Consider the following 13898-nt stretch of genomic DNA (forward strand, 5'->3'; position numbering starts at 1 on the left):
CCGCGGCACAGCGACAATAGAATTCCGTTTATTTGCCTTCCGCGCGCTGCCGGTCGAAACCGCCGGGCAGTGGATTTTAGAACATCCCCTCCGCCCGACGCCGTGGGGAAATGCAAAAATAAAGCAGCTACCGAGTACCAAAAATAAGATAGCCCGCCCTCAACTCCGCAAAGCCCCCGCGATCACAAACAGACATCTGTGCTTTTCACCCAGGGCCCAACCACTAAAACGAGCTGCGGTAACACAGAACCCCCGGGAACACGGCGACCCTCAGCGCCAGCGGGGCAGCTGCAGCACGATGCAGGAAAGCCCCCCAGAGACACGAAACATTCCTCTCCCATGTCACCATCGGGTTTCCAGATGAAAACTGGCTGCAGCACAGAGCAGCGCGGCACGACAGGCACGGCCCCCGCCATGCGATGGGTGCAGGGGGCACAGCTCGCCCTCCTCCGACCCCCACCCACCCAGCACAGCGCTGCACTTTGCCCCTCGCCTTCATCCCTCCCTCACACAAACTCTCCAGCAGAGACCTCTGACGTTTGCAAAAGATCATTCCCATTTTCTACTCGACCAGCGCTGTTTCTACATGGGAGGAAAGCACTTCTGTCGTTGATTTATTATTATTATTATTTTTTAATATATTTTTTTTATTTTTGTATTTTTAAATAAAGCACTTTTTGGGAAAAAAAAATAATAATAATCAGAACCTATCGAAGAACCTGCAGCAGTCCCACTGCTCAGCCTGGGGACAGCACCGCCTCACCCCTCCCCCTCCCACACCTACCCCCCAATCTCCAAAAATAGTATTTAATATACAGCAATAAACTCTGAGCAAGCCAGAGTCCCGGAAGACATGGACCTGCTATCAGCTCTCCCGTGCCAGCACCACGGGATGAAGCCCATTGGGACCAAGCAGAACACACACACGTGCCCCAGCCCGGCACGAAGCAGGAGCAGCACAGGAGGCCTGTTGCGCACAACCACGTTCCTGAGCCCCAGCAGCTCCAGCCCAGTGTTGTGGCCGTGCCATTGAGTACTGTGGGACCAGCTGGAGAGGACAGACTGGTGGAACCAGGCTGACATTAAAAAAAAAAAAAAAAAAAAAAAAAAAAAGCATCCTTGAATTGTATTAGACTTTGGCATTTGTTGTAGAGATGCAGAAACGCCGGTAGGTAAATGAGCTCAGTGCTGGCCCAGCTCCCATTTCCCTTGGATTCTCAGCAAGGATATTTCCCTCCCCACCACGAGTGCACGAAGCAGACAGATCTCTCCCACACTGAAGCACCAAACAGAGCCTGAAACACTCAGTGCTTCGCAGCTGCTCAGAATCTGGCTCGCACCGAGGGCTGTAGCTGCTCTGCTGGTCATCTCCCTCCTGCTGCTGTTTTCCATCAACAAAGGGCCTGCTCAGCCAGGCTTCCAACACCAAGACCAAGAGGTGGCCGTCGCCACCTCACTTCAATGCAAAGGAAGGCCAAGGGACACGTATGGGCCTCTGCTCCCTGGGGCAGGGGAAGCCCTCGGCAGGTGAGACCAGGGAGCAGGAGGAGCCCAGCCAAGCTCTGCAGTCAGAAGCCTTGAGCACCAAAGGACTACCAGCACACAGCTGCACCTCACTCTGCTCTGAGCTGTGCAGACACGCAGGCACCAGACTGTCTAGAAGCTCCCCATCCCACCCCAGGTGATTCCTGGGGCAGATGAGATCTGGAAGAGCTCTTCCAGTTCTTCTGTCCCCTGCTACGCCTTTTTCCCCATTGACTTCGAGGGCTGGAACCAAAGATTCTCACTCACAGTTCTGTGATTCAGCTTTGACCCCCAGAGCTGGATCAAGGGACAGTGAGACAGCCTGCAGCTGAGCACATGGACAGGGACTGTCCCTTGGGCAAAAAACACCACAACCCAGAAGCTCCTTAAAAAATAAAAATAAAAAAAAGAAAAAAGAAAAAAAAAAGCTTCTTCAAATGGACTTTTATTCAAAGCCCGACACAAAGGCACCAAAAAGATGGGAATTCATTTGGCTTTCTGCTCCGTGCCACCTGGGATACTCAAAAGGGTCCGAGCTGTTGTTGTAGGTACACACACAGACATGAAGAACAGCCTGCATGAAGGTAGCAAAGCAGAGAGCACAAGCTGTGAGACAACTGCCAGCTGTGCCTCTGCATCCCCAGGATAGAGCAGAGGGGCTGAGGAGGGGTAATTCAACCAGCACTATCCTGGGGCTGGATCCTGGCCCAGAACATGATCAGCAGCATTGCCTCACCTTTACCAAGGGGAAGCTCTATTCAAATTGCCTTACCTGCCTCTCTCTGCACAACTACTCCAACCACCAAGCCAGGCTCTGTTCTGGTCCTGCTTCCCACACTATTGCACAGAGACACACTCTACATTTGCCTGCTGAGCTCTGCAACAAAGCACGAAGAGCCTTATTTCTGACTGCCTTCAGTTAAACACTGCCTTGGACATTCCCTCAATCACCCCTGCTGGAAAATCACAGCCAGCCCAAATGTTTCCTTCCCCATATCAGGCCAGGTACTTTATCACACCCATCTGGCTGGCTTGCAGGTGCCAGACGGATGACAAGGAAAGCCAGACTGAGTGTGTCCTCCCCATACTGTCCTCCTGTGTCCCCACATGCTTTGTTTGACGGCTCTGTCTGAGCCAGACCTGCTGTGAGAGGATGGATCAACAAAGAAAACCACTCTTGTCACCATGAGAGATCAGAAACTCCCCGATCACCTGGAGAGCTAACACCAGCTTCACAGCAGTGACAAAAATGCATAAAGCCAGAGCCGAAACAACTAAGCTGAAGCCAAGAAGACTGAACCATTTCTATTCCATATTCCTATTCAAACAAGAGAAATTCATTTGAACTGAGAGAAAGCAGAACACAACAGACCAAACTCTGCTTTGCCTTAGGGTGGCTGATGGCACCAATGAGGTTCCCTGCTTGGCAAGAGGCAGGGATAAAGTATCCTACAAGAGTAGGGCACACCTACACGCACAGCCCTGTTCCCATGCTCTGCTGCAAGGTGCACAGATTACCAGGGGAGCAACAAGAAGCTGAGTGACTTCCTGATGCAAGGATGCTAAAAAATAAAATAAAATAAAAATAAAATAAAAATAAAAAAAACAAACCAAAATAACCCAAAACCTACAAGGCCTGGAGGAGAACAGCTCCTTACAGAGAAGCCTGCTTTCAAATCCAGGTTCTTTGCTTAACAAATCAGGGCACTTTATGCTTCTCAGACTGATAAAGATCTAAATGTCTCTATGCTCCAGTTAGAGCAATCCAAAAAACACCAGGGAATCTTTGTAGGCACTGCCTCTAAACAAAATACAGCTCCTACTGAAGACTTGTATAAGCACTAGGATTTTAACAGCACCTACAAGATGAAGCGAACAACTTCAAGCTTACTGCTCTTTCATTCCTGGGTTTGCTCTTAAGATCTGCCCTCTGTGAAGTCTGCCTTCTCCTTCCAAGTATGCTTCCAAGTAGCACGAATAGAAACAGCCAGTCTATTCTTAAGCAATTGGAGAGAAGTTCAATTGTTTGCTTTTTAGCACTCAGAATGGTGGTCAGGCCCATTGCAGTGATGTATGCTACCAGAAAGCCAGCCAAGGTTCAGTACCACTGCTGCAGACATTAGCACTGTGACACCTCCAGCTCCTGTTTCACTGCCCATGAGCTGACAGCTCATATCACAGCTTCAGGGCTATGAAAAAGTAAAGGCTTCAGCTGCTCTGGCCCAGCAGAAAGAATGTCCCTCAAATTCTGCCGACCCTTGTCAGCTCAAAGAAAGTCTGAGCCACTGCACAGCATCAAACCTGAGAACAACTGCTAGGAAAACTCGGGTGCAGGAAGGAGCAGCAGCAAGGACATGGCTCAGAGCAGCTGCACCAGGAAGAGAGCAGTTAGAAGAACAAGACAGCATGAGGTAAAGCTCACCAGGACTGAAGGTGACCCAGCCCCACCTGGCCTAAATCCTTCTCCTGAACACAAATGCTTCCTTGGCCACATCAGAGGCCAAGAGCATGGGAACCAGCTCCTCAAGGTCAGCAACTCCAGGCCAGAAGGTGCAGGGAGGGCTCAGACTATCAGTCTGGCACAGGCTCTACATGTGGAAGCAGAAGACTCTTGCAGAAAGATCCCTTGGGGAAGGTGGGTGACCTGGCTCATCAGCCTGTCACCAAGCAACAGGGAAATTGATGGGCCTTGCCTCCAGTGTTCAGCTTGCTTCCAGATCTTTGGAGAGCAACAAATCACCTTGTGCTATCATACTGAAATGCCGGACGTCTGCCCCTTGATATGCAGAAGGTTGCACTGAGGGCAGATGCTAACCAGCTCTGTACTTCTCACCACTGCAGGCAGGTCTGGTCTGTTCAACAGTGAAAGCTCTCAGGAGCATCCCCAGGGTTGCTCCACTCTGTCCTGTGTCACAGGGCAGCAGGGGAACTGATTGGTAGGAAGCTGAAGGAACAAGGACCTCCTCGTTAGGCCATTTGATTCTTAGCTTCTTCTGATGACAGGTCACTTGCTAAAAGGGGCAAAATAAGAAACTGGGCTTAAAATGAACCTTTTAAAATAAAACAATACTAAAGGAAACAAAAGCCATAATCAATACAGAAAACAAGTGCATCTGATCAGATGCAAACGTGTGCCTTTTGCAGGCTACAGCGGAATCCCTCTTCAATGGATCTAACATTACAATTGTCAGACTAGGAAAGTCTCTCCCAACTGGTGCAGGAAATCAGGCCAGATAAATTCCTCCTCTCCTGGCACAGTCTGCACTCTTAGGAAGGGAAACATCTCCACAGAGGCTGAGTGGCCAGCTGGAGCCTCGGTATCTTTACGCAGGTGAGTACCATACATCGTGCTGCACATTCCGGGAGATACTGAAGAACCAGCCTTTGTTCTCCATAGTTGCTAGTCACCCAACAGCACCACAACACTTCCGTGCTCCTGGACAAAACATGTACCCAGGCCTTGTCATAAGAGCTGCTTCCCGGCTTAGGGAACTGTATTCCACCCAGCAAAGGCAGAGATCTCGCAGCACACAGCTTTCTTTCAGTATGGGATGTGGCCCAGGACTGCTACCATCAGCTTCCAATAGCCCAACACACAGCCAGCCAGGACTCAGTTCACTCTTGGATGCCCCAGGGAGGATCAGAGGCTGCACATGGTGCGACGGGGAAGGCAAGGGCCTTGCTGCTTGCTGGCAAGGGGAAGGTAAGCTTCTTCCTCTTACCTGGACCTGCTATTCACTCCAAAATGAATCACCTTTTTTTTTTGTTTGTTTGTTTTCCTTAAATTATGAACAATATGGAGAAATTGAAAGCAACCGTGTTTGGTCCAACTCCTTCCCTCCCAGCCCCTTGGCTGATGCTCTGTAGGGCTCTCACAACCGGCAGAGGCAGAAGAGGGTAGGAATGAAGACACCAAAGGCCACCAATATAGGGAACATGAGGCTGCTGTTGTCTGAGGCATAGGGGTTTGGTGTGCGTGGGCCTGATTGAACCCGGTTCTTATTTGCCTGTTTTTTAACGCTGGAACCATCATCATATTCATCCTCATCGTCGTCGTCCTCTTTTTTCTCCAGACCTGGGTGTGGTTGCAGCTTTGGAACATCTGTTGAACAAGAAGAAAAGTTACAAGGAGGCAGGATGTAACCCAGGAAACCTCCCTGTCCTCAGAAGTGAGTGAGGAAAACAAAGCTCCAGGTCAGAAACACAAAACTACTATGTAAAAGAACTCCATAAATTACTTGTTTGCAGGACTGCTGCTGACATACAAAGCCAGAGAGAATTCATCCGCAGCTATAACTTAAGGCTGACTAGACATGTTCCTTTCTTCTCTACCCCATATGCAAGAAGTCTTGTACCAAATTCATACTACTTATTCTGAAAATGACAGCTTTGTGCACTTAGAGAAGAGAATGCTAAGACACCTATCTCATTCTGCACCCTGTGGGAACGTGCTGATAGAGAAACAGTCTTGGCGGAGGTAGCTCAGAAAGAGCTATGATCTCATGGTCTGAGAAGCAACAGGCTGATCTCCAAGGGGAAGGAGCCTTCTGGCTCAGAAACTATGCTCACCTTCTACTGTTCCTTGCAGGATGTACAGGGCACAGATTTTCGGATTGTCATAGTAGCCCTAGAGAAAGTGAAGATGGAAATCAGTGCTGCAGCATAATTCAGAAAACAATCTCCCCACCTACTATCACCTTCCCCACCCCCAGCACACAGCTGCATCACGTGGCTGGGAAAGAGAAGGGAAAAGGGAAATGAAGGCTCTGGCCAGCAAAGCCTCGTTACCTTTACAAACTCAATATGAAGCTTTCCTGTGAACGTTGAAACCTCTCCCTGGACACTCAGTTTTCCCTTTTTGATACTCATGGGAATGATCTCATCATGAGCCGTGCTATGTCCAACTCTGTCAAAAATGTCCAAGTCCTTCACCACGACGTGGCCATTCAAGCGAACATCAAACACCTTCAGGGCAGAAGAAACGACAGTGTCAGAACAGATTCAGGCATGCGACAATTGAAAGGGGAAAACCAGAAAGCATTGCAACATGCACTGTACCACCATGCGTTTTTTACTCCCTTGAGAAGAATTCAGAAGCCAAAAGCGGCCAGGTAAAGACATTGAGGCGTTAAGGTTGCTTTCAGATATCCTGAAATTTGCCTCTTACTTCTAACGTAATTCCTGCTGTTCAAAACTGAGGGCAACACAATTCTGTTCTGTTTTTCATCATTTCCTTTCACAGCTTTCCACCTGCTGGCTGAGGACCTGCTCCTACCCTAGGGAGGCTGTGGCACACCACACCCGGGGAGTGAGGCCATTTCTAACAAACAGCCCCGAGCAAAGCAGGGAACAGGAAACACACTGGTGAAGCTACTGACAGGATGCAGGGTTTGAAGGAGATGAAGTGATCAACTGCTAACCACATCTGAACTCAGAGTGAAAGTCCTCCTCAGGGCCTTAATGACTCAAACTTCATGAAGCACCCGGGGAATCCCAGCAGAACCCCATGAGGGAAGAAGAGCCAGAGATGTCTCAGCCCTTCAGCTTAATCTGAGACTGTTCTTTGCAACCTTTCTTTAAAGCAGCCCCACAGTTCTGTTCTCTGAAATACTTCTCTGGCAGAATGACAGTACAGTGTTTAAGAGAAGCTCTAAAGCAGCTGACAGAGTGAGGGGAAAGCCAGACTGAAATACACGTTTCTCTTTCAATTTATCACAGGGCATTGGATTCTTTGTGCTTTTGCTTCCACATCTTTACAAGAGGGATTTCAAAAGCAGGCAAGGATTATTTATCTCCACAGAGCTTTGATGAGGGGGTGAATTTAACTCTGTGCCTGCACTGTCATTTTGAACCATTATCAACTGTTATTACTCTCGTACAATTTGTTTCAGTAGTTTATTTAACCCAGATCACTTTCCTGATTCAGTATGTGCAATACTTGCTCCACAACAGGCATGCAGTTGCATCAGACACAAGCAGCCAGGGAAATGGCAAAAACACTTCTCAAACACAGCACAGCCTAAACAGATCATAAAAATCCAATGCTACTTATGTGATGTTGCACATGTTTGTTTGAACACTCTTGTTATGCAGTTTTACAGGCCAAACGTGTATCTGTCATGTGGAAAAGGGTTCCATGTATCAAACCACACTCTTATGAGCTCTACAGATGAAGTTAACCTGTAGTGTCTCACTTCATTTTCTCCATGCAAAGCATAAAAAACAGCAGAGGCAACCCAGGCATACACAGCTTTAACTATCAAAGAGACAGGAAAGCTCAGAGTGGCACAGAACTGTTGCTTACCTTCTGTTGAGACTGTGCAAAATAGACCTCTGCAAACTTCAACACCAACACGTAGTCACCCTCTTCTTTGATGGGAACTTCATAGCCAAAGGTTTCCTCATTGTAACGCTCTGTCTGGTACAGGATCTGATCTTCTGCATTGGACCGCAGGATTGGCAGTTTCATACCATAGTCAGAAGCTGTATTTCAAGCACAGAACAGTGAGAGGAATGGTTAATTTCTGAGCAACATGAACAGATGCTTTGTTTACTCTTAAGTGCTTAATTGCACATGGCCTTAGCACTTACTGCCCTAGTGAGACCCATTCTCACTCCTTGCTCTGGTCAGGAGAAGGCACTACTGGAGCAGAAGCAGCCAAAATCCCTGAACCTGTGTCCTGCAGAAAAATGGGTCTGGACCTGCTGCAGTCCGAGAGACAAAACTCACTCACGCAGTTTCAAAAAGAAGAGCTGGTTCCACATACAGGGCGCAGAGCCAAAAGACTTGGCCCCAGACTCCTGCTTCAAAGAGGAAAAACGCCTGAAAATGTTTTTACAACATTTTCAAAGTATAAACTCTGAGTATAGAACCTAAGCAGTCACTTCAGGACTGACTAGAGTCATTCATTCAGCAGGTTTGAAGTTAGCAAGCAGTGGCATAAGGTTTTAGGGGCTCATCCTCCAGCAGTAAAAACCTGGGGGATGGCAGAAGGGTGAAAAGCAGCAGATAGGACTTACAAAACCCTTTCTTCTCACCACAGGCAGGCAGTACGTGTCAGCTTGAAGAAGGAAGCAGGAAAAGTACATAAGGGTTTCAAGAGTAGCTCCATCTCGCAGCCACTTGGCTGAAAAGGGCACCAACTGCGGGTTGAACAGTCCCCTACGAAGGGCTCAAACAACACTACCAATAGCTGAGAAAACAACAGAAATCATAACATTTGCCTCTTCTTGCTCCCTACGTCACCACCTGTCGAGCAGCTCTCAGGAGCTCTTACCCTGACTTGGCATTCTGTTGTGTTATTGCGCGAATGCAAACTGATGTTTGCCTTGAGAGCTCAGGACAGAATAATGCCTCAGCAATGCAGGAGGGAAGGCTGCAGGCACCCAAAGCCCACTGGCACCTCAGCCAGCAGCAGTTGATCCAGACCAAGTTATCTACTGACACTTGCCACGTCCTCCCCTATTTCCATGGGAACAGACACTGCGTTGGCCAAGACAAAGCAAGAACTTCTAACCCAGAACATATTGCCAAAGATATAGCCAATGCAAACGAGCAAGAGGAAATTAATGCCAGTTCTTCATCTCCTGTTTCACACGCAGCTACTCAGGCAATATTACATGCTGCTGCTCTTTGCCACTCCAAGCAGGGCACAAAGACTGGAGGCTTTAATCAGCAGAAATAAAGAGGGTGAAAAGTTTAACCTGTCCTCCCACACAGACATCTCTGGCCAGCAACAGATTAGAGCAGTCACAAACCAAGGGCTCCACAGAAGTCAGCTCCTATCAGAGGAAAGCCTGTGTATAAAGCAAGCCCATTAATAGCCAAGAAGGTAACTGGAGAGGAAGAGCTGTCACCCAGAGGACTGTAGACATAGCTATGAAAGTGAGCTTGATTTCCCAGTGCATTAGGTGTGCTCACAGGCAGCTCACCAAGAGACAAGCGCACGCATTACAGACACGTTATTGCTATCAGCACATTCTGTTCCTCAGGGCTCAGCATCTGGACTGAGGCTCGAAAAGCCCAGAGGTGAAGTGCTGCCCCACATCCTTCCCTCCCAGCCCGCCACGTACTCCCAGTCAGCCATTACATGCCGACCTACACAGAGAAGCCTGGCATGAGCCAAACAATTGTGCAATAAAAAGCCATTGAAGGAAACGCACTTAATAGCTCAAAGGGGTAAAGTCTTCTCGGCCGTGCCTGGCACCATTGGCTAGAGCAGGCCTACTGACAGCCTGCTGTTCAGAGAACACGGGCTTTCCCCAAAGGAGGAGCAAGCCACAGCGTGCTCAGAGAAGACCCTTGTTTCCTCCTCAACTCAGAAATAAGTTCACCAGGTAATTTTCCTTCTGGTCACACACGAGAGGCATGTGGAAGGAGCTGACCCATACTGATCAGCATCCCAGGGCACGGGATGAGAAATTGAGAACCGTATTAACATTTAAATGTGACCTCTGTCCACACAGTACGCAGAGGGCTCACCGTACAACACGGTGCTGCTCCTCACACAAGGTCCCAGCGCACAGGGCAGTCCTCTCAGCCCTCACACACAGAGATGAAACAGCTCTCTGTGCTCCTGCACTCACCTGCAAGCGGCAGCAGGAGCAGCTCAGCACACAGAGCATTCATGGATCGACTGAGATGCGGTTCATTGATTACGAGAAACGGGCAAAACTCAGTCAACCTGGGGGGCTTCAGGGGAAGTACGGCAAGGTAACCCAGTGTAAGTGTGACAGCAGCTCCCCAGCCGCTCGCAGACAGAAGCTTCCAGCTTCTCAGGAGCTGCAACGGCTGAGAACGGCTCCTCTGCTCCTGTACTTCAGCCCCTGCCCCTGTGCTTCAGCCCCTGCCCCGTTCCTGCCGCTCACACGGCGCTGCCCGGCGCGGGGCAGAGCTGCGGGAGGACGGCGCGGCAGCGCGTGCTGGCAGAGCTCGCTGTGGAAACTGGGGTCTTGCAGTGGAAAAAAGGCAAACGGGAGCCAGGCGGCCGCACGCTGCCGGTTTGGCTGCCTAAGCGTTCACGTCACCTTCCCAGGCGAAATTCCACTCCGCTCCACGAGGAGCGGGGAGGCAGAAGGGCAGCAGAGCAGCGCCCGCCGGCCCCGCAGCACGACGGCCCGCAGGCCGCGCTCCACCCCCGAGGCTGGCAGCGCCCGGCACCGCAGCCCCGCGGGGACGCGGACGGGCCCTGAGCGGCGGGGCTCGGGGCGGCGCTGCAGGACGCGGGCCCGGACGCCGCTGTTACGGACGGGCCCCGCCGAGAGCCGAGAGCCGAGCGGCCCGGGCCCGGCTGCCCGCCCCCTCCCCGCCCCCCCCGCCCCGGAACCGGCGGCGCGGCGCCCCCCGGCCTCACCTCGGCCCACGCGGCCCTCGAGCGGGTCCTTGCGGAAGTGGATGCCGTTCACGTCCACATGGGCATCGCCGCCCGCGTTAACGGCCCAGACCACGCTGTCGGCGAGGCCACCCGCCGCACCCCGCAGCAGCGCCGGCAGCAGCAGCAGCACCGGCAGCGGCGCCCCGCGCGCCCCGGCGCCCACCATCTCGGGCTCCAGGCGCTGCGCCCGCCGCCCGCCGCCCGCCCCTTCCTGCTGTCGCCGGGGGGCGCCCTAACCCGCTGCCGGGATGGGCCGCGCGCCGACCAATCCACGAGCCGCGAATAGAATATTAAATCTACGTCCGTTCCCTATTGGGCGGCTTCGAGACGCTATCTGCATATTCATGAGGCGCGCGACCAATGGCGGACGGGAGCGGGAGAGCAGGCTCGACCGGGAGGCGCGGGGATGGCGGCGCAGCGGTGGGAGGCGTGACCGGCGGGAGCCGGAGCTGTGCTGAATGGGCCGCACGGAGCGGGGAACGGAGCCGCCGACAGCGAGTCGGGACTATCCTGGGCCGGTACCGGCTCTCCTAGAAAGAACAGAGGCGGCACAAACCGGAGCGACAGCACGAAGCGCGGCCGCAGATCGACGTGCCGCCCACAGCGCCGTGCTCCTGAGGAGGAGCCCCGCCCACTGCCCTCCACCAATCACTGAGCTCCAGCGCGGCCCGAACGCGAAGCATTGTGGGACGGCGGGAAGCGAGATCTCGGCGGGTTGCCGGGCAACGGCGGAGAGCGGTGCGGGGCTCTGCGTCCCGGGGCGGGCAGTGGCTGGGCCGGGGGCTCCAGCAGAGCGGAGCTGTTGTGAAGGGGGGCGGGCAGCGGCTCTTTAGTGCTCTGCTTCCCTTCCGTCTGAGGGCTCAGCCGTATTAGCTAGCGAGGCGCTGAGCGTTGCGACACCTACTGCCAGAGCATGTGCCAGTAACTAACCTGGCTGATGATTTGCCGATAATTAGCGAGCTAGCTTGAAGCAAGAGGGATTAGCGGAGCAGGGAGTGAGATGGGGCAGGAGGAACGCTTGTCCTGCCACCAGCAGAGCAAGGTGGGTGTGCTGTGATGACCTGCACCCGTGATGTCCCACACTGCTGCTACGTAATTGCTGCCTGCAGTCACTGATGGTCTGGATTGCACCCCAGAGGCTCTGTATGCTGCTGCTAATCCACTGAGCTTCCCAGTCCCTCAGTTCAGGTGGGGTTTAAACCATTAACCTACAAGTGAAAGGCTCAGAGTTGTCGGCTCGGCCCCTTGATCTCCGTGTCACCTGGCAGCTGTGCTGAAATAACCCCCACCTGGGAATTAGGCCCACCTGGTCTGCAGCCCTGCTGATCCACGTGTGGGACGTGTGTTTTGGGTATTAGCCGTTTCCTACAGGAAAAAGAGATCAGGATTCAGGATATCTAAAAGTAGTGATGGGGGAATGTGGGGCAGAAACAGACCTTGTGGCTGCAACAGAGAAGAGAGATCTGAGAGGTCAATATCAGCCAGCCTCACTGCCGGGCCAGATCCAAGCAAACTGCGTGGGTCTGGTGTGCCTGGAGGGACCTGCTCTGCCTTGTTGTCTGGAGCTATTTGGAAGGCTCCCTAATAGGAGTTTGAAGATGAGAGCAAAAAGATTATCTCTGGAATTAGATTATTTAAATTGGAGCTTTAATCTCTGGCCCTGCCAGCACAAGAAAATAAGAAAACTCCCTGGGATTATTTGGGTTTTGTTATGCAAACAAAATCAGCAAGAGCTTGTGGTAGGACAAAAATGAATGCTTGGAGACTTGCCCTGTCTGACCTGTTTGATGTATCACGGTAAGACCTGGCAGGAAAGAGCTAGAGGTCATTTGGCAGAGGCTTAGCTTTCCTAGAAAGCAGCTGTGGCTCCAGGACTCCAATGGCACAAAGGTGCCCTATGGCCATCCCTACCCCATGCCAGCACCCCAGTGCTTCTGGGGAAGACAGATACAGCCCTGCCAAGTTGCAGACACAGGAATCCATGTAAGTTAGCAGGGAACATCTCCATCCACCATGATGCTGTGCTTGGGGGCGATCCTGTGCAGTGCAAATCACTGCAGCCTCCAGAAATACATTTATTATTTTAAATAAACTAAGGCTGCGTCTTGCAGTCTGCTGCTGTGAGCAGAGCAACCTGTTGGTTCAAGTGGCCACTGCTCCTCTTCCCATCAATGCCTGCTGGGTTTCTCCATGCTAGCTCCAGCACAGGGCTCATGCTGGGTTATTGCTGGTCCCTGCAGCCAGCCAGTCACTGTGGCACACAGGCTAGTAGCAAATCCATCCTCTCAGCATACACATAAATGCTTCTCCTTCAGTGGGCTCCAATGTAAGTAAAGCACATCTGCATGCAGACACAAGCCTGAACAGGTCTGACTCCTCTGCAGTATTATCCTAAGCACAAACACGGCACCCCAGGACTCTGGACTCTGTGCAGTTTATCACTCTTACCCTCCCCTAAGCCCAATACAGCTGCTGTGCCAATAAAGAGGTCTGTAAATACACATTTTCCAATTTCTCAGCTCAGACACACATTTCTAAGATGACCAGCTACAACGATAAACAGAAACAGATGCAGAGTCTGCATACACCCACTTGCAAATAAACTTTTTTTGCTGCACTGCCAGGTACCTACTTGCATTCTCTGTTTTGTCTATGCACACAAACCTAGGCCAGTGCATGTGCTTGTGCAAACACTGTTACATGCACATACAAAAAGCACAGTTCTTCTACTGCTGGGTTTTAGTCACTGCTGCAACTATGCTAGTTGGCACAGCAACAGGAAAGCAGAAGAGAAAATCCCCCTTTGGGATGTGGATTTGTGGACCCTGATAATAACGCGAGAGGGAACTTGGGAAGTGAGAGATCTGTGATGAAGAAAGCAGAAGGATATTAGTCTCTACTCTCCAATGTGGAGGAAGTAGGCAGCGGAAGAAAACAGCTCCCAGTTGCACTGAGAAACCTATGGCAATCATGATGTCTTTTGAAGCCAAGCAGGCATTC

The 13898-nt window shown here is 51.5% G+C and overlaps 1 protein-coding gene across 1 annotated transcript; it reads right to left on the reverse strand.

The window, feature by feature from the left end:
* Positions 1-12: 12 nt before the first annotated feature.
* On the reverse strand, positions 13-11137 carry MLEC (malectin). Its single transcript, XM_085238612.1, has 5 exons — positions 10878-11137; positions 7829-8007; positions 6313-6489; positions 6094-6151; positions 13-5626 (listed from the first exon to the last, which is right to left on the reverse strand). Exons 1-5 carry the CDS (start codon positions 11062-11064, stop codon positions 5397-5399), a joined length of 831 nt encoding a protein of 276 aa, XP_085094738.1. The 5' UTR covers positions 11065-11137; the 3' UTR covers positions 13-5396.
* Between the last annotated feature and the right edge of the window lie 2761 nt (positions 11138-13898).

This window comes from Meleagris gallopavo, chromosome 17 (genome assembly GCF_905368555.1).
Source record: "Meleagris gallopavo chromosome 17, MGAL_WU_HG_1.1, whole genome shotgun sequence".
NCBI lineage: Eukaryota > Metazoa > Chordata > Aves > Galliformes > Phasianidae > Meleagris > Meleagris gallopavo.